Below are 26,942 nucleotides of genomic sequence, written 5' to 3' on the forward strand. Positions count from 1 at the left end.
AGTTTGACTCCTAACCATAGGGTTGTGGGTTTGAATCTCGGGCCGGCAATAACATGACTTTGGTGCCCTTGAGCAAGGCATTGAACCCCCAACTGTTCCCTAGGCACTGCAGCATAAATGGCTGCCCACTGCTCTGTGTGTGTGCACTTTGGATGGGTTAAATGCAGAGCACGAATGAATTCAGAGTATGGGTCACCATACTTGGCTGAATGTCATGTACATTTTTTTTTATAGAAAGTATGTACAAGTAAATTATGTGTATAAATAGTGTTGTGTGTTCCACAGTTATTGTTCATGAGTGTTCATAAGTGTTCATGAGATGGATTGCCTGAGGGAAGAAACTGTTCCTGTGTCTGGTGCTCAGAGCTCTGTAGTGTCAACCAGATGGCAACAGTTCAAAGAGGGAGTGTGCTGAATGTGAGGGGTCCAGAGTGATTTTGCCAGCCCTTTTGCTCACTCTGGATGAGAACAGTTCTTGGAGAGAAGGGAGGGTTGTACCAATCGCTGTGCAGTCCGGACTACCCTCTGTAGTCTTCTGAGGTCAGATTTGGTAGCTGAGCTAAACCAGACAGTTATAGAAGTGCAGAGGACAGATTCATTGATGACAGAGTAGAACTGTTTCAGCAACTCCTGTGGCAGGTTGAATTTCCTCAGCTGATGAAGGAAGTACAGCCTCGGTTGGGCCTTTTTAAAAAGTCTAAGAGTCTAAGAGTGATGAGGAGAAGCTTAATTCAGTGCTTTTTTGTTTGTCAGTGTGTGTGTGTGCTAGCACATTAACCACAGTTGGTGGCAGGAAATGAAATAGAAAGAGAGGAACACAGAGGGTGAGTTATGCTAATGTATTTTGGTTTTAACCATCCCTTTATGAAGCAAGCACAGCTCGTTTGGATTGGCTAGAAATCAGCAGGCTGCTTAGATGAAGAAAAAAATAATAATAGAGAACATAAGGGTGAAATAGAGCATTGCCAAATATATGGTAAATTATGCTTTTCAGGATTCTTTTTCATATGGGCTTTATGAATTGTAATGTTCAGAAGAATCCTTGGCATATTTATCTAAGTCAGCTGATTCACAGAAGTTGTTTAAACATTGGAAAACGAGGAACTGCAGGTTTTTGAGATTTTCATAGTAGATATGTTTTTAATAATGTTGTGCCAATATACGTTCTATGTACTGTATGCACTCAATCTTTTGTTTGTGAACTTTCTCCTCGCTGTCTTGACTCCCAGTTTGTGTACCTCTGTGGTCTATTGTTTTTTTTTTTTTTTCTAAAATATAAGATTCATTTTCAAGAGTCATAGTCTTTACTGTCATATGATTTTTCAAAGTAATGACCATAATATGTTAATTTGAGGCTTGGGAAACATTTCTTATTATTATCAGTGTTGAAAACCGTGATACATTTCTTTGAAATAGAAATCTTTTGTAACAATGTAAAAGTCTGAACTGTGACTTTTGATCAAATTAACGTATCCTTGCTGAATAAAAGTATTAAATTCTTTCATTTTTAAAAATGCATTGGTTTAAAAAAAAAAAAAAAACCATCCTAGCTTAATATGCAGAGACAAATGTAAAAAAAAAAAAAAAAAAAAAAAATATATATATATATATATATATATATATATATATTATTATTATTATTATTATTTGCAGCAAATAATGTTATATTGTGAGCTTTCAGTTTAAAATCTACAGTTATTGAAAATCTTGCTTGAGTTTCTCTCCCCACTGAGGGCTAAAACTTCAAAGGTCTTGATCTCACAGCCATTCAGCCTCACTTTGTTTCCCCAGGAGTCTTTAGCAGCTGACCGCTCCATGATCTCATCCTTGAAGGTCAACAGTCAAATCAGGAAGTCATTCTTTTTATTTACTGGTTGTGGTAACAGCAAAAACTGAGGAAGCACTCCAGTGAAAAACAAGGGGGTTTTCAGAAAGAGGGAGAGAGAGAGCTGACAAACAATGATCTGAGTATAGTATCCAAAGGGAAGCTATTCACAGGACAGGAAGCTGTAAAGACCTGCAGCGAGCCACTGTATTATTTGAGTGAGGTTTGTAGCTGCATTGAGAGCTTGCAACTCAAAACTTTCAGGTTTGCTGCATGTTGATAAAGCAAAAAAGTGTAGATTCTGTAGATCAGGGGCCACACCCACAGTTTCCACAACTCCGGGCTGGGGTGAATTATCATACCCTGCGCCTGTGAGAGTAGATCTCTCCTGACTGGAATCTTCCATGGAGAGCCATCGAGGAGCGAGATACTCAGCCCGGCCAGAACGGGGCTACTAATAACAGCAGAACCCCATCTCACAAGAACTCCAGAGAGCAGAGCAATCGGGGGAAAAGCGTACAGACGAAGGCTCGACCCAGTATGTACCATAGCGTCCAGTCCCATAAGGAGCTGGATAACCTAGAGAGAACCAGAGGGGATATTGCAATGTCTCCTGAGTCGCAAGAGGTCCAGCTGAGCCTGGCCAAAAACTCTCCATATCTGCTTCACCGCCTCGGGGAAGTCCCCGACCCAGAGCCTCCGGTCCCAACATGGAGGAGCACGGGCAGCAACGCTCTGTTTTTGAGCCTCTCTATAAGAGGAGCTGGTATGCAGAGGGGACTGCTCCCGTCCAGGAGCCCCCAGAGCTAGAGAGTGGTGAGGGAGGATCCGCTGAAACTCCGCGGCTAAGTGTTTACGGGCCTCCTGGTACCTGTCGATGACTGAGTTGACAGTGTCACCGAACAGACCAGAAGGTGCAAGTGGAGCGTTCGGAAGAAATACCTCATCCTTCTCTCTCATATCGGAAAAGGTCAACCACTGATGCCTCTTCACTGCCACCATTGCTGCCATGGACTGCCCAATGGCACGAACAGTCTCCTTGGTGGAGCGAAGAACTAGATCAGCGGTTCTTCTTAAATTGCTTATGTTGTGCGCAGCGGCTTGGAGGGCAGTGCCGGAGCCTTCATGGATGATGCCGCACCTGGGGACAGATAGCTGGCTAGCTTCTGTTCTGTAGCCGCACTCACTCAACCCTGCCACATTCCCATAGTAGTCAGAGGCAGGGATGAAGAAGCAGGCTGAGAAAGGCTTAGCCCATGACCTCGACACCTCGGTGTGGAGTGAGCTCTTTGTCTGTGTACTCCGGTTCAAAAAGTTGGATAGGGTGAAAAACATTTTTCATGTTTTACTAGATATGATACTTATTCCTCAACTGGGATTGTGTAGCCCTTTGAAGCTGCACTGAAACTGCAGTTTGGACAATTCCGATTTTTATAGTTGTGTAGTGTATTCCAGCCTTTAGCTGGGTACCAGTTATAAACTGTACCTTTTTCTAGCTTGTTTTTTTTTCATTCTCATTTGTTATTTTTATCCCTCTGTCGTGTCTTTGTTCTTTTGTCTTTTGGTCCACACTAGCTATCAACAAGCTGTCCAAACAAAAACTTTGCTAGCTGCTTTTTTTGCTAGGCATCTGGATAAGTTAATGGAGAATGCTCTGCAGTGAAAACTCACTTCTACTGCATTACTCACAGATGTTTAAATCTTCACATTCATTCCACACAATGTTCTTTGGCTTTTACATTCTGACAAAAAAGCAATCGAATCTCATCGTTTGATCACCGATGCACTCTCTCAGTGGGATTGATCATACACAGATGTACCATCATAAATAAGACCGAATAGAAAATGCCAGAAGTGTGGTCAGACCTGTGTAATGAGCCAAAGAGGAGACTCTGTTAAACTATAGTACAGAAGCATCAGTGACTCTTTAGGGAGACAGAGAGAGAGAGAAAATAGACAGAGAAAGCAGTTAATGGCGTGGAAATTGACACAGAGAAATACCACATATTTACAAGAGCCAAGAGCCGAAATCTGCTAAATTGTATTCAAGTGTGAATTGCCTTTTCTCCCCAACTAGTGAAGTATCTCTGGTTTGAAGAAGTTCTTAATGATCATGGAGGCTAAATTTCACACCCCTTGCCCCCGGGCTGTCATTTATTATTTATTATCGAGTTACAGATTTCCTCACTAAGGATTACTCAACACCTGTACAGTTCAGTGATCTGCTTTGGCTGCATCTATAACAGTAATACAACATGAAACATTAACTATAATCCACCAGACTCACAGTGCTGTGTCTGTAACGGGTGGGTAGATGACCCAGAACTGTCGGTTCCGTTATGTGGTTCTCTGATTAGACTTCTGATTAGACTCGGACCAGGAAAGGCAGGGGAGCAAATACTGTTAAAATTATAAGAAAGAAAGAACAATGGGGAAAATAGAGTAAAAAAAAAAGTAAAGTGGTCTGTGAATGGAATGAAAATGGTCTATTGTTGATACAGATGAAACATAATGTACTGTTGTTATTGACTAACATTGTTACCCCAGTGACAGCAAGTTATTGGGTCATTGATTTATTCACTCAACTGATTTGTTTAAAACACTGATTCAGTGAGGAAAGGAACAAATGCGCAGTTGAATCCACTAAATGTATTCATTGAAAACACTGATTAGAACAAAACAAGTGAGTCATTAAATCATTCACTAAACTAATTAGTTAATCTGTAGTGTGTGTTGAGGCTGTCCAAATGACAGTTAAACTAAATTCGAATTTTCTACTTAAATGTTATCAAAATTCTTATTATATTCTAATTTAAAATGCATAATTTCAGTTAGGGGGAAAAAGCTTTTGGCTTCTCTCCTGATTCCACAAGAGGGAGCATCGCACAAAATATTATGCATGTTTATTCAAAGCGTAATAAAACAACAGGACTATCTTTGAAAAAAAAAGTGCATAATGTTTAAAATAATGTTTATAGTCAAGTCATCTTTATTTACGTATATAGCGCTTTTAACAATACAGATTGTGACAAAGCAACTGAACAGCATTAAATAGGAAAATAGTGTGGCAATAATGCAAAAAAGCAGTTCATCATTGAATTCAGTGATGTCATCATCCAGCTCAGTTCAGTTTAAATAGTATCTGTGCAATCAAGTTGACGATATTGCTGGATATGAAGTGTCCCCAACTAAGCAAGCCAGAGGCGACAGCAGCAAGGAAACAAAACTCCATCTGTGACAGTATAGAGAAAAAAACCTTGGGAGAAACCAGTCTCAGTCAGGGGGCCAGTTCTGCTCTAACCAGACGAAACCAGCAGTTCAATTCCAGGCTGCAGCAAAGTTAGATTGTGCAGAAGAATCATCTGTTTCCTGTGGTCTTGTCCCGGTAGTCGTCTGAAACAGGGTCTTTACAGGGGATCTGTCTCTGGGACTCATCTAGTTTTCCTGGTCTCTGCTGACATTCAGGGCTGTAGAGGGCCTCTCTAGGTACTGTTTCACCATCTGGGGACAACACGTAGAGCAGGGATCAGCAACCTTTTCGGCATGACGTGCCATTTTTTATTTTTATGGTTAACCACTGTGCCAAGTGTGCACACCCCCCCCCCACACCCCGATATAATTCTGTATTTAAACGGTACATACACAATTTTTTATTATACGATAAAAAAAAGTTTTTTTAACGTTTAATCAACGTTAATGCACTGCTTTAATTGATGAACGTGCAGACACAGACACACACACACACACACAACACACACCACTCGCAAACAGAGATCTGAGATCGTGCTGTGCAAAAAGTAGCATTCAGAAGCTCATAAACCTATGAGTGTTGTCACGCTACTTTTATTAATCGATACTGAATCGCTACATTATATTTCTCAACAACAAAGGGGCAAAATCGCTTCATTGTCTGCAGAGAGAGACAATTAACCCCCCCCCCCCCACTTTCTTTCTCTCAAAATGGCCATATTTCAGAAAATTTTTCATCACTGGATATAGCTTTAGGTCATTTAACATTTCTATGGTAAAATGTATTATTAAAAGTTGACTAATGTTAATTGATTTGCAGCTTCATCTTACCTCACTCTCTTTAACATTAAACTGACGCTTCGCGCTCTGCTTCTGTGAACAGTAAACCCCGCCTACTTTGATCTGATTGGCCATCTCAGTCATTTTGACATTGACGAGTGCTGTTAGACCGAGGCTTTGATCTGAAGCACCTAGTATGTGCAGTGTTTGCACGTGCATCCATGCAAGTTAATTCTCACACTTTAATAGTATTTGTAGCTCCTAACAGGCTGTGTGACTATGAGAAGTTATTACATCAAACTGTTCGTCATTATACAGTTTTCCTTATTGCTTGCGTGCCAGCGATTATCCCTCTGCGTGCCGTAGGTTGCCAACCCCTGACGTAGAGGATCTCGGTGATTGCAGTGACCCTCTGATCTGGATACAGACTGGATCTGGTGGCTAAGGTGACTTCGGAATAAGAGGGAAACAGACTAATACTGTATTAGTGTAGATGCCATTCTTCTAATGATGTAGCAAGTACATTGTGTGTGATATTTATATATATATAAAATTAATAAAGTTGCTTAAACAATTAGAAAAAAAAGCACCATGTATGTATAGTTTAATTCAAAGGACCAAAAACCAATCTCAAAGAGTAGGCTACTTTTCTTCATTTAAAACAGGAGATACAGTGGGATGGGGAAAAACTGCCATAAACCCTTGAGACATGTTTTTTAAAAGTTGAACTTAAATTTTTTTTACATGGCTTTCTAAACATGCTGCTCTCATGTGCTAGACGAGAGTCCAATGCTGATAGATGTAAGTATGCGTTCTGTGTAAATGGCTTGGTTTCAGTTTGGATGTAAACAACATCTTCTCCACACTGATGCTCTTGTTTTCCGCAATATATTGATTGAACAACGTAGCAGCACCGCATCTAGTAGGTTTAACTGGATACGCTAACAAAAGCATTTTCGTCACATTTTGTGCGCCACTGATAAGGCTGCCTGATGTCTGACGCAGACCTAAAATTGGATAAAAAGTGTTTTTAAATCGATTTTTTTTTTGACAGCCCTAGTGTGTGTTGTTCGTAGATGCAATGGTTTTTACCTTTGGATTTGTTTGAAAATATTTTTGTTTGTGGAGCAAAAATAGGCAAAGCAACTGGAAATATTAAGTATTAAATTCTTGTTTGTTGAACTGTTGTATGGAAACACCAGGGATCACACTCAGGATATTGCAGTTCAGGAAAAAAAAAATCAGTACTTGGTCATGGGATGTTGCTTAAATATATGATATTACCAAATGCTGTTGGTGTGGATCAATTAATTACTCTTTCACTTTCTTTTAGGCAAAAAAATCTGATTTTGTTTGGTATATCTGGCTAGTTTGAGTATCATTTAAATCCGATGTTTAGAATTAGGATATGACTTGACACTAAATAAAATTAGCCCTCAAGATTGGATTGGAAAACCAAGTTTGCAGTACAGTATGTTGTGTGAACAAAGACACACACTCATTCATGCTTCATAGATGACAGGATGTGTTCTTCAGGGACAACTGCAACATACTGGTTTATCTTTGAATCCATTCCCCACAGACACACACAAAGACATACAAAAACAGACATACACTTGCATACTGAAACACCCTGGAGCCTGAAAACAGACCAAAAGAACTGGGCTTCCTGAGATCTTTCCACATACAGACACAGAGTTACACACATGATGAAAGTCTCAGAGGGAAGTTCACAAAAGGAGTGAGAAAGAGAAAATAATCAATCAATGTTCATAATTATTTTATAGTAAAAAACAAACAAACAAAAAAAACTCAAAACAAGACCAGTTTGCTTGAGAAGCAACAAGATGTGTGCAAGAGTTTTTCCTTTTTTTCTTGTTTTAAGCATAAACGGAATTCACTTTTATTAAATTTGTGCTTAAAAAATATTCACTGAAAAGGCTGTTTGTTATTTTATATATATATATATATATATATATATATATATATATATATATATATATATATATATATATATATATATATATATTATTTTTACTTCAACAATAATGTTAAGCATGTTAATGCAGTAACTTTAAAAACCCCAATCAGGTCTCACTGTTTTTGTAGCATCTGACACCACGTGCATCATGTTTTAATGATGCTGCATCAAGTAAAAAAAAATGCTTTTAAAAAATGTGTCTCCATTCACAGTATTTCAGTCTCTGCTGCAGTTGTCACATGTTTGTCCAATTTAGAGCCTGTTAGTGTCAGAAAGTGCAGTAATGCGCACTTTTAATTTTCAGTAGAGCAATGAACTGTCTAATTAAAGCGGCCAAATTATGTTTAAGACCTCTTGTAATGTCTCTCTCCTCCAGTGAGACTTCACGCTTCCCCTTAAACGTTTCAGAGCTCATTTCCCCCCTGACTGTTAAAACCATATTAGTCAGATATGAAGTCAATTAACAGACTAATAGAATAAAAGGGTATGAAAAAAGTGAAAAGTAGGAAGTTTGACCTAGAAACCTGCGTGGGACAGATTTTTCAGTCCCGTTCCCACAGGTTTGTGTCCCACATCCACCCACTCCCCCAGAAATATATGTTACCTTGTCCCGCTCCCGCCTGCAGCATTCATGGGCTGCTATGTGCACGGTTTGGATCACTAAAATCCAAAATCCACTAAAAAGCTGACATCTCGGTTCATTACAATCTTACACAGCTCTGTTATAACACAAGGAATATATGCATATAATTATTCTTTCATAATGTCTACACTAACGCGTGTTATAATGAGGATTCGTGAGCACACAAATTTCAGCACAGCACAAGAACTCAGTTTTGAGGAGTGAGCGGATTCTAATTTAAACACTTCTGATTGGCCATTGCGTTCCAGAAATCATTATGTTTTATTAGTTGTTGTTGTTGTTGCTTTTTTTTGCAATAGATGAATAACAGTTTATTTTTTATTAGATGTACTACCTGCTCACACCCACACTCACCTATCAGGTTTTGTCCAGCGAATGCACTCTGTTGTGTCAGGTCTCGCTGTATAGTAGCTCTAGTCTGAGCATCAGTAACTTAAAAGTACCAAAAATTTAATTATGGTTACCAATGGCAATGCAATGATTTTTGGACAAATTGTAATTGTCTTTTTCAATATGTGCCATGATAATATGCATAGTTTTGTACCATGGCAATATCATGGTATTCTTTGAAATGCTAAGGAACATAAATATAGATAGTAATATGGTATATATCAAAGCGAGTAACAATACCACCCTCTTGTATCATCTCTGTACTGTGGTATTATGACACGAATTATGAGAAATATGGCAGAACTCGTATGTATCACAGTAAATAATGTGTTATGTATTACAGTTTTTTGCTTTAGGCCCCATATTTTACATCCATTATTTTGTCATTGTTCTGCCATCACAAATAAAGCCTGTGGTCTTTTTCCTGTCAAAGGTCACTGTAACCTGTAAACTTGAGAGAAAAGAAAGGGTGCAGTTTAATCTTTTTTCTCAATTGAACAAACCTGTAATTAAATTATCTACATTTAATGGAAGTCAGGATGCTGTGAAATTTCAGGGATCTATGGTTACTGAATTCAGTCATAATGGTCACCGTTGACTGCAGAGTGCATTTACATACAGGAATGACAACAGCATCTCTCATACACACACACACACACACACACACACACACACACAATGCTATCTGGCCTTTTTAGTTGATCATTAGACAAGTTTTACTTCTCTGCAGGTTTGTTAGAGGGAGTCTTTATAAGTACTGAAGTGCTTACGATGCTGTCTGTAAAAAGTTTATATTGCCCTCTATCAAACACCCTTTTGTGGGTCACTGTGCCTGTGCTTACTGAGGTAACTGTGTAGACACAGTTATTCTGGGATGACAGCCATTACCTACTTTAAGACATAGAAAATTGTCTGCAACATGAAATATTAAAATAGCAGCAGCATTGTGACTTTATATCTTGATCTTGCAGTGTGACTTTATATCTCACAAAACAACTTTATTGCAATTGCAAATTTATTTTTCTTAACTGCAACTTACTATATTGCGATTGTGACTTTATACAATATCTTGCAATGTGGCTTCTATATCGCAATTCCAATTTTTCCTTAACTCAATTCCAATATTTTTTATAATTGTGACTTTCATGCAGTATATAATTATATTGTACAATGTACAATATCTCAAATAATAACTTTAAGTATTGCAATTGTAGCTTAGTTTTTCACATTTTGGACTTTGTATCTTACAATTGTGACTTTATCTGTAAAATTGACAAAATATCAAGAATTTAAATTTTTGACTTCTTCGACATTTCACAATTGCACCTTTATCTTACAATGTTACTATCTCTAAAAATGACTACTGTTTTTCATAACTGTGACTTTGTATAATTTCTTACAAATTGCGACTTTATATCTTGCAGTGTGACCTTATACCTCATAATGTGACTGTCTCTTTAAAAACGGATTTATATATTGCAATTACAACATTGTATATCTCAGACTTTATATCTCACAGTGTGATCTCACAAAGTGATTTTTTTATTGTAAACTTAATCTCCTAATTAACATGTAGGGTTTTTAACATGGAGTTCTGCATGTACATCTCTTTTCATGTACAGTCTTGAGCTTTCAATGGCCTTTTATAAGACCTACAACTTGCAGACATGGTGTAGACAGCTCGAGGTCAGTGGATTTTTTCTTTTTCTAACCACCCTAATTGGCATATTAAACCACATTTAGTGTTTCTTTTATGATTCACGCTTTCACGCCACATTCCCTTGATCATTGCTTTGTGGCACTGAGGGAATCACGCCATGTTTGGGATTCGGATTTGGATGGCTGTCACACCAGTTCATCCCCAAGAACATCAAAGCCGTACGATTACAGGCTTTGAAGTTACTTCCAAAACAGCGAATCGTTCCTCCATTGGCATGTGGATCAAATCGAGGAGAATGGGAATTGGACTGGAGTGCTGTCATTACTGAAGGATGGCCTAATGTCATTAAACCAAAAACGACTGCCCTCACAGCAGCACCACCTGTACATGAGGGAGCTGAGCTGGTGTGTTTTACTAATACGTTAGCCCAAGGTCTAAACCAGGCAGGTTCATGAGGCGAATTCAAAATGAAGTTTTGTTTGGAGAATACAAACACACACACACACATATATATATATGGCATGCAAAACCTAAAGGAGAAATGTGAGGAGTTTGAGGTCTGTCAAGGTGTGTGTGCGTGTGTGTGTGTGTGTGTGTGTGTGTGTGTTTGTGTGTGTGTGTTAGATATTTCACACGCACAAGGAAGCAATTCAAAGACTATTTTTCTCAAATTACCCTACACAGTGTCTTGTAATCTTGTAAAGTTGTCTGTATGGTTCTGTAGATGGAGTTTTTCTGTGTTTGCTACAAGGGCATATCAGTTTTTGGGGCTAAAGAGGCTAAAGAGGCAGTGCTGTAGAAGCAGGCATTGATCTTCTCCTGTGGAGGCGGTGAGCCACACTATTACATCATGAAGTGGCACATTCCACAACAAGTTGTTTTCTGAGCTTGGTTTCAATAAAAACTGTTTTTAAATAACGAGAAAGTTTTGAGTTTTGAAACTTACAGGATGTTTTCTATAGTACATTTACCTTTTATAGTTCAAAAGATCAAGAGAGTTTGTATTTTTCAGTTCATGACCCTTTAAAAAATAATTCCATGCTGTTATTTTTTGGCTCTGCTCCTGGTCTTTTCTTTTCATAATTTAAGTTAGGCTAGTTGATTTAAATTTTGCTTACAGCTTGCTTGCAAGTGTTTTTTGTTTACATATGCACATATGCTCAACCAGCATTCCAACAGGAAAAGTGTTTTTATGAACAGTGGAATTCAAAAATATTATTTAGGAAATTAGTGAATTAGATTTTTGGAAAAAGTGCATTAAACTGAAAAAAAAAAGTTAATTAGAAGCATTTCTTTAGTGGACTTTTGGATCACATTGCATTTAAGCCCATATGTTTAGGTGGGTCATCATTTGATCTGGTAGACCTGTTGAACATTTCCTATGATCACATGCCATACTCCCTGTTTATGAGTGTCTTTGAAAAGCTAGTTTACTCTCAACTGTCTGACACACTTCCATAATGTGTTCAGTAAATTTGGGATGATACATAAGATAAATTTGACATGTAACAGTGCTCTGAGTGTGTTTAAAATGGCTTTTTGATATTATGTTTCGGGAATTAATTTGACTAACTATTAAACCATACTTAAATATTATAAATATTCAGCTTTAAAAATATAGATTTTTTTTTGAGGGGGAGATGCTGATGCAATTCTGAATAGATTTGTGTGTGTGTGTGTGTGTGTGTGTGTGTTTTCTTCTAGCGGCCTCTTTGCCAGCCATTACACTGAGACACATTACAGGGAAGATGGACAAACTGTTATGAGCACTCACAACTCTACGGTATGTCAAACAGTCTTTTGGTGTACACACATTCCAGTGAGATAATGGACTGGCCCCCACAATGCAAATTAGCCCCCAAAACATGTATTTTACCCCACCGGAATGTGATTTTTACCGGGGGATCCCCCTAAAAATGTGATTGGGCTAGTTTTTTTTTTTTTGGAGTAGCAATTGGGTGGGTTTTATTGGCAACCTGGCAACCCTGTGGACCGGATATTAATTGTTGGCCCATTTCAAATACAGTACTATGTAATCAGGAATATAGAGGAAATCAGACCAACTTGTAATACATTTGCATCTAATTTTCTGACTTAATTCAACCTGAAATGAACATTTTGTCATAATTTACTCACTCTGCCACACTTGTATGACATTCTTTGTTTTGTGGAGCAAAAAAGGAGATGTTTATTCACAAGTCCAAGCTGCCCTTTTCTATACACTGAAAGTGGAAAGGGAGTAAAGGCTGTCAAAGCCCTCCAAGACAATAAATCATCAAAAACATCACACTAATAGTACAAACACTTGAACACTGTATTATTTGAAGAATTTAGAAATATTTCAATAGCTTTACAAGAGGAACAGGCTGAAATTGAAGTAATTTTTGAAGAAAATCTTCATACTAACTAAAAATCTTTGTTGTATTTTATGACAGCTTGGACATTTAGCTATAAACACATTTTGCATTCCAAGAAAGAAAGAATTTGTACAGGTTTTTGAAAGACATGTGGATGAAATATTCATTTTGAGTAAACTAGTCCTAAATTGTTGTCAAATATAATGCTTGAAAATTAAAAAGTTAAATTGAGCTTGCTAGTCTACTAGCATTCTCTGACTGGCCATCTAAAGCTGATTAATCTTTGCTGTAATTTGACATTGACACGAGAACAGCATGTTGACATTATAGTCAGGCCTGATTTGAATTGCCTGCTGGGTCTTTTGTACTTTTATAATTATACTAGTGCTAAGAACTGCAACGTACAGCTTTGACAACATGTCGACATCCTCCATTCCCAATCACACATGTGTAGGCTTGACTATATTATTCCTGCTGAGCATATTTAGCTCTTATATATAATCATGTAAGCCTGGCCAAATAGCCATGAACATCTTTTGTCTTCAAAGCTGAAAAGGTCTAAAAGAAAATTGTGCTGTTGTAAAAGATTACTGTAATTCATAAAAAATTATGTAGGTAAAACAGCTAGACAAAGCTTTGGTGCGAGTGATGATAAAACAGTTACTTGAAAAAAAATAGAACTGATAAGGATTGTAGAAAATATGAATAGCAGTAAGAAATTGTTTTAGAATCAATTCTTTGAATCAAAAGGTGGCAGTTAGATTATAAAAATTATTTATGGTTTATTTAACATATAAAAATTACTATTTTATCCTTTAGCTTTTTATTTCCACTAAAACAGTCAAAAAGCTAATTTCTCAGCAGATACATGTGTGAACTGTTATCAAAGGCAGACACATAGAAAAATCAGCCTAGTATTTTTATTTTTAATTTTTTAATGGTGATCCTTAAAATTGGGACATTATGAAATAAAAATGGCCTGCTTTTACTAATATAGGTCTGAGACTTCACTTTGCTGGCCTAGTGTATTATTTAACATGGCCATTAGCTAGTCAGTCATCATTTTTAGCTCTAGCTGTTTAGATATCTTACATCTATCACTGTTTCTGGTACGTTATTTGCTATTCTTGGTCTGTTAAATCAGCTGAGTTTTGATGTGAAGGATTTCTGCCATCAAGCGTTGATTGCTTTTGACGTGTGTGTGTCCTTGAATGGTGTTGTCTGCCTGAGTGAATGTGTGTGTGAACATTTGTGTGAGTGATGGCAGTTAGACGTCCAGCCTGTATGTCCACATGAAAGGTCATTGGGGGTTTGTTCCAGCCATAACAGGGGAGAAAAGTTTCTTTGTAAAATTCTCCAGCAATGAACATGAATATAAAGAGTAGTTTTTAGAATGTGGTACTTATGCTTTAAACTTGAGAAGATTTTTCCTTATCTTTACACAGATGAATTGCTATTACCACGGTGAAGTCCAAGGATACGCACACTCTGATGTCAGCCTCAGTACATGCACTGGTATCAGGTACGCACAGTATCACCACCACCGTTCCTGTATCCCATTATGTATAGGCAGTAATTTCAACCATATTGAGTTCCAATTTTCAAAGTCATTAAAACTCCTTAAACAATTAATTTAAAGCATGTGTGGAAAGCTATTATATGCCTTAAGTTGTCAAACATTTATTTCCTTGATATTGTTTCCAGTGGACTTCACTACTCTTCCTATGTGAAGGTTCATTTAGAGCCTATAAATCCGTGAGATTAAATAAAAGCTTTAGTATCATCCCATGCTTCATTGTTTTAAAGATAAGCACATAAAGTGACTGAAAGCATTTATAATGTCATGAAAAACTTTAATGATGTTGTTAGATGTAATAAGAAGGAGCATGTGGCTACAGTAAATTTGTTGTAGAAGCACAACTTTTACGACAGAATTGGTAAAGATGAATTCAGAGCTATGATTGAAGTAAACCCAAGGTCTCCTGCGTGTAATTACAAAACACTTCTACTGAAAATCTTTACTTTATCTTGATTATCACAAGCCTTGAGACTTTCAGTTAGGCAGATATTAAAGCCATTTCTGAACACAGAAGGTTACTGTGAATCAAGGCAGAGGTAAATGTTATTGTGGCTTTTATCCTCACTGGTGTGGGGGGGTGAGATGGAAATTTTTACATCTGCCGATGCTGAAATATGTAATACTGTAGATCAGATGGCAATCCTGTTGAACTGTCTCTGCTCAGTACTTTCAGTTTTCATATTAGCTTGGTTATAAATTGCATGGAGAGTACCTTCAGATATAATTTAAATGATCATTCCTTCTGCAAGTATTGTTTTGAACTGTCAGTACGGCTCCAGATTTTCATCTGTTTTATCTTGTTATTTTATTGCAAAGTGAAAACTCACTCTTCATCTTGCATCCTAATTCTGCAGCAGTGGCTCTTATACATACACCCTTCATATTCGATTATCTATCAACGATATCTTAAAAAAATAAAAAATCACCCATGGCTATATAATTAAGGATGTCAGTTTTGTCACAAATGTAAACATTTGAAAATGCAGTCATTTCGCTCTCTGGTGAGTAATGGGTTATTAGTCATGGAACTACAGTAGGTGAAGAAATTACATTTTATACAGTCCAGTGTCATTCTGCAGAAAAATCTATATCCATCCATTTTCCAATGGGATAAAGACAAACAAATGGATTTATCAGAACTGGATTTATTGACTATAGAGTTTATTAGATGGTGGAGGGTCATCTGCCTTTAATTTTACAATGATATTGTACTGATAAAACTATAATTAAATTAGAATTATCTCTATATCTAAAGATGTACTGGTCCGATGCATTCTTTTGCGCTATGTCTTTTTTTTTTTGTCCTCTCTTAGTGTGCTAGAGTGAATGCACTAAAAACTATCTAGAAAAGTTTTTTTTTTTTTTAGAACAATTTAAGAAAAAAGATAAGAACATTAAGAAATGTTGTGGCAAAACAAAATATTCTTAACTTTATTATTAATTCAGAAAATAAGAAGAAATGGAAAATTAAATTCAGTTTTGTTTCATGAATCCAGGCACTTATCATTTTAAAAAGCCCTTCTCTGCAAGCCACACAATTTGAGATATAATTCCTATCACTATCACAAATGTGGAGACAGGTTACGCACCAAACTTTAACACTTCACTGCTAAGTCTGAGAGATAGTAATAGTGATGTTTTTCTTAGCAGTTATTCCACAAAAGAACTTGCCTTAAACTTAACAATATGTGTTTGTCTGTTTGCTTCAGTCGAGAAAAAAAAAACACTTTTTAAAATAGTTTAAATCTGAATTCAATCCACAGAGGGTTTATCTTACTTGAAAATAAAACACTGATGGTGGAGCCAGCTTTTGAGCCAGCAAATGACACCCATGCGATTTATGAAGGACATCACCTACACTTCCTCTCCGGGACCTGTGGACACGGACACAACATATCGACTGTCAGCTATATGAGTGCTGGAGGACTGCCACAATCATTCAGCACAAGGGTATGAATGTGGTCTGTCAGCAACAATGTAGCAGCTTGGATGAGTATATACAACCCGAATTCCGGAAAAGTTGGGACGTTTTTTAAATTTTAATAAAATGAAAACTAAAAGACTTTCAAATCACATGAGCCAATATTTTATTCACAATAGAACATAGATAACATAGCAAATGTTTAAACTGAGAAAGTTTACAATTTTATGCACAAAATGAGCTCATTTCAATTTTGATTTCTGCTACAGGTCTCAAAATAGTTGGGACGGGACATGTTTACCATGGTGTAGCATCTCCTTTTCTTTTCAAAACAGTTTGAAGACGTCTGGGCATTGAGGCTATGAGTTGCTGGAGTTTTGCTGTTGGAATTTGGTCCCATTCTTGCCTTATATAGATTTCCAGCTGCTGAAGAGTTCGTGGTCGTCTTTGACGTATTTTTCGTTTAATAATGCGCCAAATGTTCTCTATAGGTGAAAGATCTGGACTGCAGGCAGGCCAGGTTAGCACCCGGACTCTTCTACGACGAAGCCATGCTGTTGTTATAGCTGCAGTATGTGGTTTTGCATTGTCCTGCTGAAATAAACAAGGCCTTCCCTGAAATAAACGTTGTTTGGAGGGAAGCATATGTTGCTCTAAAACCTTTATATACCTTTCAGCATTCACAGAGCCTTCCAAAACATGCAAGCTGCCCATACCGTATGCACTTATGCACCCCCATACCATCAGAGATGCTGGCTTTTGAACTGAACGCTGATAACATGCTGGAAGGTCTCCCTCCTCTTTAGCCCGGAGGACACGGCGTCCGTGATTTCCAACAAGAATGTCAAATTTGGACTCGTCTGACCATAAAACACTATTCCACTTTGAAATAGTCAATTTTAAATGAGCCTTGGCCCACAGGACACGACGGCGCTTCTGGACCATGTTCACATATGGCTTCCTTTTTGCATGATAGAGCTTTAGTTGGCATCTGCTGATGGCACGGCGGATTGTGTTTACCGACAGTGGTTTCTGAAAGTATTCCTGGGCCCATTTAGTAATGTCATTGACACAATCATGCCGATGAGTGATGCAGTGTCGTCTGAGAGCCCGAAGACCACGGGCATCCAATAAAGGTCTCCGGCCTTGTCCCTTACGCACAGAGATTTCTCCAGTTTCTCTGAATCTTTTGATGATGTTATGCACTGTAGATGATGAGATTTGCAAAGCCTTTGCAATTTGACGTTGAGGAACATTGTTTTTAAAGTTTTCCACAATTTTTTTACGCAGTCTTTCACAGATTGGAGAGCTTCTGCCCATCTTTACTTCTGTGAGACTCTGCTTCTCTAAGACAAAGCTTTTATAGCTAATCATGTTACAGACCTGATATAAATTAACTTAATTAATCACTAGATGTTCTCCCAGCTGAATCTTTTCAAAACTGCTTGCTTTTTTAGCCATTTGTTGCCCCCGTGCCAACTTTTTTGAGACCTGTAGCAGGCATTAAATTTTAAATGAGCTAATTAAGTGGATAAAAGTGTACAATTTCTCAGTTTAAACATTTGCTACGTTATCTATGTTCTATTGTGAATAAAATATTGGCTCATGTGATTTGAAATTCCTTTAGTTTTCATTTTATTAACATTTAAAAAACGTCCCAACTTTTCCGGAATTTGGGTTGTATTTTTTTGTCTTGAATTAAAATTAACATGCATCATTCAGCATGTGATGTCTTTGTTACTGCAGACGAGGGGATTGTGGCTGCCCTTACTTCCCATGCATGCTAAAACAAGATTAGAGAGCTTGGCAAAACGTCAAAGGTTAACAGATGATCCCAACATAGCAGTCTTGTCATTGAAGATCTTCTTATCACAACATAGCTGTCTAAATAAGATCCCATTGTATTGCTGTTATAACTCAACATAATGGCAAACTGATGGTATCTATATAATAAAAGTGATTACAGATCTGTATCAATGCTGGCACTGATATTTTCAGACACATCTAAAGATTATAGATAATTTCATCTTCCATTTGATGGAAATAAATCTAAAGGAGATGAAGACTCCTGATATTGTCAGCCTGGTGACTACCGAACTGCTAGTCGATGTTATAAAGAACTGAAGGTGTTACAAGGAGGTTAAATAGACAGTTCAGAGGGCTTACTTGTTGGTTCAGGCATCAGCTATTTTTTGGTGGTTGTGGTGTTTTGTTCATTAACAAATCAGTGTAATTAAATTAATCATTTAACTGAACAAAATTTTTTAAAAAAAAAGTGATGATGCTGACCCCTCAGAGGACCCCAGATGATCTGAATCAACAACCAGAACTAACAAATAACCTGCACAAAGTCTCACTGAAATAGTTAGTGAATCAATTTGTAAATATGTTATTTGGTGAACAGATTCAAAAGATCTGAGAGGTCAAAGTCACTGAGATGATTCAAAATCCCTATCACTATGTTCTGGTGGAACCTCTGGTAAATGTACACATAGATCGCTGACCTGTTCTTTTCTGTTTGGCAGCATAAACGGGATGTTCAGAAGACCACCAAATATGTGGAGCTCATCATTGTAGCAGACAACAGGGAGGTACGACAACAAACAAACACAAAAAGATTGACAGAGATTTTGGTGCAAGACAAGTTAAAAAGTATTTTAGTAAAGTGTCAGTCAGATATCATAGAATCTTGATATCTTACATGCTCCACCAAACTGGTTTGCACCGTGTACTCTAAGTACTTTAGCATCAGATTCATAAAGAAAGAAGAAGGAAGGGAAATGTGCTGTAACCAGTTGTATTTGGTTGAGTACTGTGCAATGTTCTGGTTATGGTACAGTTTTGGTTCTTTGTTTCACCAGTAGGCCAAACCAAAAGCAAGTCATAGAGGGTGGGCCCTGACTGGAATTAGAGCAATGATCCCAAATGATCAGACAGGAAACAGGAAGTGTTGTGTATAAAGTGAACATTAGATGTGGGAAAAGGAAACTGGGCAACAAGAAAGCATATCTAAATCATGTTATCAGCACAACTGTCTGTATATTAAAGTGTATGTATGTGTGTGAGAGAGGGAGAGAGAGAGAGAGAGACAGAGATATTGTGATGGTTTTCATTCCTGTTAATTAAATTTTCATGCAACACTATTTGACTAAAAAGGCTTATCCATTTTTTTACTTGTATTAATTTTTGCATCTTCAACATACAGTGGAAGTGATGCTGGACCAAAAGTGTCTGACTGTCACACTTGTCTCCAAATTGCATTTTTCTTTTCTTCTTTTTTTTATTTTTTACTTTGGTTGCTCTAGTTCAGAGCCTCTACCCTGTTTTAATGGTCACTTTCAAATGCTCTTAAGAATGTGCCGTCAGACAATATAACACCCCTATATATGACAGCCACTCAGAGGGTCTGGCATTGTTTAAAAATCCATCTAGACTCTGGTCCTATACTTGTTGGAGTATATCTTTCATCTCACTTGTGTCTTTTCTTTCCCTGTACAGTTCCAGAAACAAGGAAAAGATGTGGAGAAGGTTAAGCAAAGGCTAGCAGAGATTGCAAATTACGTGGACAAGGTATTAAATGTCATTCTTTTACCTGAATGAATGGGGATACTTGATTATAAGTCTAAAATAGAGGCCTGATAGTCAGAGATGAATGTAGGACTGCTGAGGTAAAGGACTAGAAAGCTTAGTATTTTTAGGTAAGGTTAAATTGACTGATGTTCAGACAGACATATAGAGGGATGGATGTACTGCTGTGTCAATAGATGTACTGTATGAGGTTAAGTTTATTAAGAAATAGTTTGGAGGGGTTTGATATTGTGTGTCTGATATTAAGTTTTACAGAATGCTGAACATTCGTGTAGCTCTAGTTGGACTGGAGGTGTGGAGTGATGTCGATAAGTGTGCAGTTACCCAAGACCCCTTCACAACCCTGCATGAGTTTTTGGACTGGAGAAAACTTAAACTGCTGCCGCAGCAGCCACATGATAACGCCCAGCTTATTAGGTTCAAACACACCCATATAGCACAAATTATCGCATGTACACACTTTGGCACCTGTGTCAGATTCTTTAACAAACTGTACTATAACAGCACAGAATTAACTAATGCTAACTCGGGAATATGCACATCTTGGGGGCCATTCACACAGAATTAGTTTTTGCAGTTAAAACACTAGATGCAGGGCAGTGGATCTAAAGGCCTAAAGACATGTTTTAAAAGTTGACCTTTCAATTTGAGCTATGCGAGATGTTGCAGAAGATGCAGACATGAGTGCAATGGTCAAACGTGTCAGTCTAGCACGTTTACATTAAAAATAATTGAAGGAACTGAATACTGACACATATTCTGTGCTGTACATATTATTTGAAAGATTTGTTTCAAATAAATAATCTTCTTTTGAACTTTCCATTCATCAAAGAGTCTTGAAAAAAAGATAAATTTTGTTTCCACAACCATTTTTAACATAAATAATACTAAGACTATTTCACAACATTACTGTATTTTTTATCATGTAAATGCAGCCGGTGAGCATATGAGATTTCTTTCAAAAACATAAAAAAAAATACTACTCATCCTATACTTTTGAATGCTATAGTATACTGAATGTTGCCTATGATTTTTAAAAAAAATGAATCGATTATGTAACAATAAACTTTTTATATATTATGCTGCATTATTGATACAAGACCTCTAGGTAGCATGATTAATTCACCAGGTGCTGTAGCATGGTAGATTGTTATTCTGAACATGTATTAATCTTAGTCCTATTACTTGGCTGTGCAAGTTTTTTACCGTATATTTAACCTCACTTTTATTCTTTTATGGCAGTGGGGTGCACTTCCAGGGCACTACAATAGGCATGGCTCCCATCATGAGTATGTGTACCGCTGAGCAGTCAGGAGGCATTGTTGTGGTGAGAAATAAATCATCACGCACTCTGTGTCATATAATTAGCACATTCACACTGAGCTGCACAACCATCCAGATTTAGACTTTTATGATTTAAAAAGCATTGAAATTTAAAGGGATAGCTCATTTTCTATGATAATTATCTCATTATTAATCATCCTCATGTTATTCCAAAACTGGTACATATTGTTTTCCCATAGGGACTTAAGCTTAAAAAATGCAAAAGGTCTTTTGAGGCTAGAAAACCTCAGTTATATTCATTGTAATGAGCCTGCAGCTTATTTATGGTCCAGAAAGACCATAATCATATGGGTTTGGAACATCATGAGGGCAAATAAATTATGACGTTTTCATGTTTGGGTGAATAGGTTGTGTCCCATCCAGTACAGATTTGTGTTTGTTTTTAATTCCAAAATTTCCAACCGATCAATAGACAATGAATCTTGGTTGTTTGTTCTGTGCCCACCAGTCATCAGTAATACTGCTCTCACCACTGTGCTCTTTTTTTTTTTTTTTTTAGCTTAAGTCATTTTAGCTTCAGTCACTTTTTCATGGCTTTTGCCTCACAGGATGGGCTGCCTGATAGATAGAGGAAGCATTCAAAGAAAGACTACTAAATCCCTCTGCCTTTTTTATCATGGGTTTCTTGGTTTATTCATGATTTCATGAAAAGGCCCTGCACTCCTTTAACCTGCTGCTGTTCTTTAGGTGTGTGTTTTCTCTTGAAAAGCCAGTGTTGTACAGTTAAAATTACAGCGATATGATAAACACAAATCACTGCCCTTATAAATTTGATTTAGTGTTTGATCATTTTCAGGAAAACACATATACAGTACTAGAAACCTGAAATCTGAGGACACTTTTGGAATGAAAAATTTATTTAATAAATAGAAAAAGGAAGAGAGAGAAATATGATTATGTTAAACGAATAAGAAATATTTTCGGCATTTACCTTATAAATTTTAAATACTTATTCGACCATCTATCACTGCTTTGCTGCTGTATGGCTAAATAAAACACATTTACATTTTTATTAGTCTAGATCAATCATCCATGCCACTGTAACAAACTGTGCCTCTTAAACAGGACCTCACAGAGATGAAGTTATTAGCCAGAGGTCTGAGTTACCAACTATTGTGGTGCTGTATGAAAAATTATTTCCATTAACTTCTTAAATGGATAGTTCACCCAAAATGAAAATTCTGTCATCAATTACTCACCCTCTTTTATTTTCAAATGCGCATGATTATTTATTTCAGTCTGTTAAAAGGATGATCATGTTGTTCTTTTCTATACAATAAAAATGAAAGGTCACCAGGGACTGTAAAACTCCAAGAATGACAGATAAAGCACCATAAAATTGGTGCATATGTTGCACAAATGGACCTTTTCTACAGTACTTTGTCATTTTTGACACCATTTACTTCATTGTTTGGAAAACAGCAGCATGAATGTTCTGCTAAATTCCCATAGCATGATCAGCTGATCAGCTTGAAAAGCAATCCTCTGCATTGACTCACAAATTGTTTAAGAAGATTTGAATCTAACAGTCTGACTTTTGTGCAAACAAATTTGGTGATTCATGATTCAAAATTCATGATTTTAGGATTCCAAAAGTTGGAATGTCTTTGATAGGAGATTTGTAAAACCATGTAAAATCCGGAAAAAAACCTGACAGAAACCCAAGCGTACTTAAATATATCTGTTACCAATACAGGCACCAAGCTTTCAGTGTAATAGCTTAGTAGTGGTTTCTTGGAATAGTTAAGTCTGGATTTCCCATGGCATTAAAGGGTTAGTTCGCCCAATTTGCAAAATTATGTCATTAATTACTTACCCTCATGTTGTTCCAAACCCGTAAGACCTCCGTTTATTTTTGGAACACAGTTTAAGATATTTTAGATTTAGTCCGAGAGCTCTTAGCCCCTCCATTGATGCTGTGTGTACGGTATACTGTCCATGTCCAGAAAGGTAAGAAAAACATCATCAAAGTAGTCCATGTGACATCAGAGGGTCAGTTAGAATTTGTTGAAGCATCGAAAATACACTTTGGTCCAAAAATAGCAAAAACTACGACTTTATTCAGCATTGTCTTCTCTTCCGTGTCTGTTGTAAGACAGTTCAACTTTTCTCTTCCGTTTCTCTTCCGTTTGTCAAACAAACCAATATCCCGGAGTAATTCATTTACTCAAACAGTACACTGACTGAACTGCTGTGAAGAGAGAACTGAAGATGAACACCGAGCCGAGTCAGATAATGACTCATTTACAAGTCAAGAACCGTTTATGTCAGACGTGTCCGATTCGAGAACCGAGGAGCTGATGATACTGTGCATGTGTGATTCAGCGTGAAGCAAACCGACACACAGAGCGTCTGAACCGAACTGATTCTTTTGGTGATTGATTCTGAACTGATTCTGTGCTAATGTTATGAGCCCAGGTAAACTGAAGGCTTGCAGTCATCGCCAATGACGCCATTACATCGAGCGCAAAAGAACCGGTGAACCGTTTTCTTCAACTGGTTTATTGAATCGAACTGTCAGAAAGAACTACTGGTGATCCGAAAACCAATGCAAACGGTTCTTGACTCGTGAACCAGTCATTATCTGGCTCGGCTCGGTGTTCATCTCTCTCTTCACAGCAGTTCAGTCAGTGTACTGTTTGAGTAAATGAATTACTCCGGGATATTGGTTTGTTTTAACTCAGAGGGAGTGTCAGCCACATTAAACAAGTTAACAGCTTAAGTCATTTGTGGATTAATGCGTATTTGAGACGCAAACCGTTTAAAATGATTCAGTTCGATTTGGTGAACTGGTTCAAAAAGATCCGGTTACATCGAATGATTAGTTCGCGAACCGGATATGACAAACTGCTTTGTTTTGAACTCTCTCTCACAACAGACACGGAAGAGAAGACAATGCTGAATAAAGTCGTAGTTTTTGCTATTTTTGGACCAAAATGTATTTTTGATGCTTCAAAAAATTCTAACTGACCCTCTGATGTCACATGGACTACTTTGATGATGTTTTTCTTACCTTTCTGGACATGGACAGTATACCGTACACACAGCTTCAATGGAGGGACTGAGAGCTCTCCTTCTAAATCTAAAATATCTTAAACTGTGTTCTAAAAAATAAACGGAGGTCTTACGGGTTTGGAACAACATGAGGGGGAGTTATTAATGACATAATTTTCATTTTTGGGTGAACTATCCCTTTAACCACACCATATTAGTCTGCAATTACGCTTAAAGTGGGGCAAGTCACTCATACTCAAGATATACGGTCTTCAGTGACACACTATTGATCTTGAATAAATGAAATGAGGAAGATAAAAATCACCCCTGTTGGCTCTGAAAGCTAAGATGAGCCTGTCATATTCCTCCCCCTGTAATCAAGGCAGGAAATGGCATTTTGATGTACAGCGAAATGGAAAAAAAGTCAGGTTATAGTTGTGTGAAAAGATGGCAGCTAAATTGAGAACAAACAAAAAAAATCTGTTTCTGGGATTTTAGAGATGGTTCGCTGGTAACCAGGTCACGTTTGTGAGGCAGCAGGAAGGTTTTCTTCACTTCAGCTGAAATTGATAATGCTGAAGCTCTGCTTTGTTCTCAGTGAATAGATGATGATGAAGAGAGAAGAAGAAAAAAGGGAAGGAGAATACTGTAAGAACAGTGGTGCTTGTATGTGTTTTATGGCAAGGTTGAAAGAGATTTTAAAAGAGAGAGTTTGAAAGAGAAAGGATAAAAATTCATAGGATCATCTAGCCTTTCAAGACATTTAACACAACATCAGTGTCTGCTGGTCCATTCATGTCTCATACATGATTAATCAGATGTTATGTTTTTTTTTCAGTTTAGTATTAGGAACCAACTGAATATTAGTGCTGTTATTTGATTAAAAATTAATCCAATTAATTATATCATAAGTCTTACACCCTGCTCCTGTGGACCCACTGTTCAGCAAAGTTTATTTTCAACCTACTTCAGCACACCTGGCCTGTAACTCTTCAAGTGATCCTGAAGACCTTGATTTGCCGACTCAGATGTGTTTAATTAGGTTTGGAGCTGACCTCTGCAGGACAGTGGGTCCTTAGGAGCAGGGTTGAAGACCTATGAATGATATTATGCTCTGATAGATTAATCAAATTAATTGCAAATAATCGTATATGTCAATATTTGGAAAAAGCCCTGAAATGAAGATCACTTGTATACATATAACATTGTGGCCACAGATTAGTGCTACTTTTGAAATTTCTTATGTCTTTGTTTTTCTAGCACATTAGTAATTTAAAATATTTTAGAATAAAAAAACTGTGAGTGGTATTTTAAAAAAGTAATTCACATTGCAATAGTGTTGTGAGTGGTTGCTATGGTGTTGCCACACAGTTGCTAAGATGTTCTTGGTGGTTGCCAGGGTGTTGCTAGGTGGTTTCTAGAGTGTTCTGTGTGGTTCTATTCTTGTCCCTTTACATAGTTCCAATCTCTCCTTTAGTGTAAAGCTGCAGTCACATTTTTTGTTGTTCAGCGAATTTTCACAGGTGAAATCCAGTAATTTCTATAGGAATCCACAATCTGGAATTTTGTGTCAGTGCAAAAGATTTCCCCTCACAGATTTTGCAATCTATTCAAGTCGCTCAAGCAAAGTTGCCCCACTGACCAAAAAAAAGCTGCTTTGTTTGAAAGTTAGCTGGAATTTAAGGCACTATATGACATCCTGTTGTTTCCTAGGATCACTCAGACAATCCTCTGGGAGCTGCTGCGACTTTGGCACATGAGTTAGGCCATAACTTTGGAATGAACCATGACACACCAGAGCGAGGATGTGGCTGTAGGATGACCGTAGATCGTGGCGGCTGCATCATGACCCCCTCTACAGGGTGAGTATATGCTATGTATGTATGTATGCTATGTAAATGTATTGATAACTCACCGGCTTTTACCACTTCACAAAAAAAACAAGATCTAAATAGTCTTTGATAACCTCCTCTCCTGGTCCTTAGTGGAGAACCTTGTCTGGATTTGATGTATTAATGCACGGCAGACACATCAATCTACAGCTCAGTTAGTCTCCGCCAAGCCCTATTATATGGGGAACAGGCAAATCAAGTTCTCATCATTCATGTACACAAGAGAATAATTAGCCGTTTACCTGCAACTTATTAACCAGGGGTCAATTAGCCGTCTCTCAGTGATGAATTTTCACTACATAGCCATACGTCACCACTGACGTGAGGCTGGTCTCGGATTGAAAATCAAAAATTTGTTGATAGATGGAAGGCTTGCTTTCTTCACTCAGAATTTTGGATTTAAACATTTAGCCATCACCTGGTTTCTCGTGATAATGTGCTTGTTGGTAATGGTTTTCGGCATGCAGCTGGTTCAGACTTGGGTAAACACCAGGTTGATAAGATGAGGTGATAAGATGGGATGAGGTCTTTAGATGTGTCAATGGAATAGAGGAATTAAGTGTGAATCTGCCATCTTTGTTTAGTTTTGTGGCCAGGTTGATTTGAGCCATAAATGCCATGTGACTAATCATTGTGACTAATTATGCATATATATATATATATATATATATATATATAAAGCTCAAAAGAAAAGCATTTATTTTAAATAAAAATATTGTTATATTAAAAATATATTTTA

General features: G+C 37.3%; 1 protein-coding gene across 2 annotated transcripts in view; it reads left to right on the top strand.

The window, feature by feature from the left end:
- LOC132111641 (disintegrin and metalloproteinase domain-containing protein 12-like) overlaps positions 1–26,942 on the top strand; it is a 105,349-nt gene that overhangs the window by 25,963 nt on the left and 52,444 nt on the right. For both annotated transcript variants that reach the window (XM_059519142.1, XM_059519144.1), the window contains exons 5-12: positions 12,233–12,311; positions 14,331–14,407; positions 16,228–16,414; positions 18,911–18,976; positions 19,884–19,955; positions 20,221–20,390; positions 21,216–21,300; positions 26,025–26,173. In XM_059519142.1, the coding sequence (XP_059375125.1) occupies positions 12,233–12,311; positions 14,331–14,407; positions 16,228–16,414; positions 18,911–18,976; positions 19,884–19,955; positions 20,221–20,390; positions 21,216–21,300; positions 26,025–26,173 (885 nt within the window). The remainder of the gene's footprint in view (positions 1–12,232; positions 12,312–14,330; positions 14,408–16,227; positions 16,415–18,910; positions 18,977–19,883; positions 19,956–20,220; positions 20,391–21,215; positions 21,301–26,024; positions 26,174–26,942) is intronic.

Source organism: Carassius carassius, chromosome 31, assembly GCF_963082965.1.
Source record: "Carassius carassius chromosome 31, fCarCar2.1, whole genome shotgun sequence".
Lineage (NCBI taxonomy): Eukaryota > Metazoa > Chordata > Actinopteri > Cypriniformes > Cyprinidae > Carassius > Carassius carassius.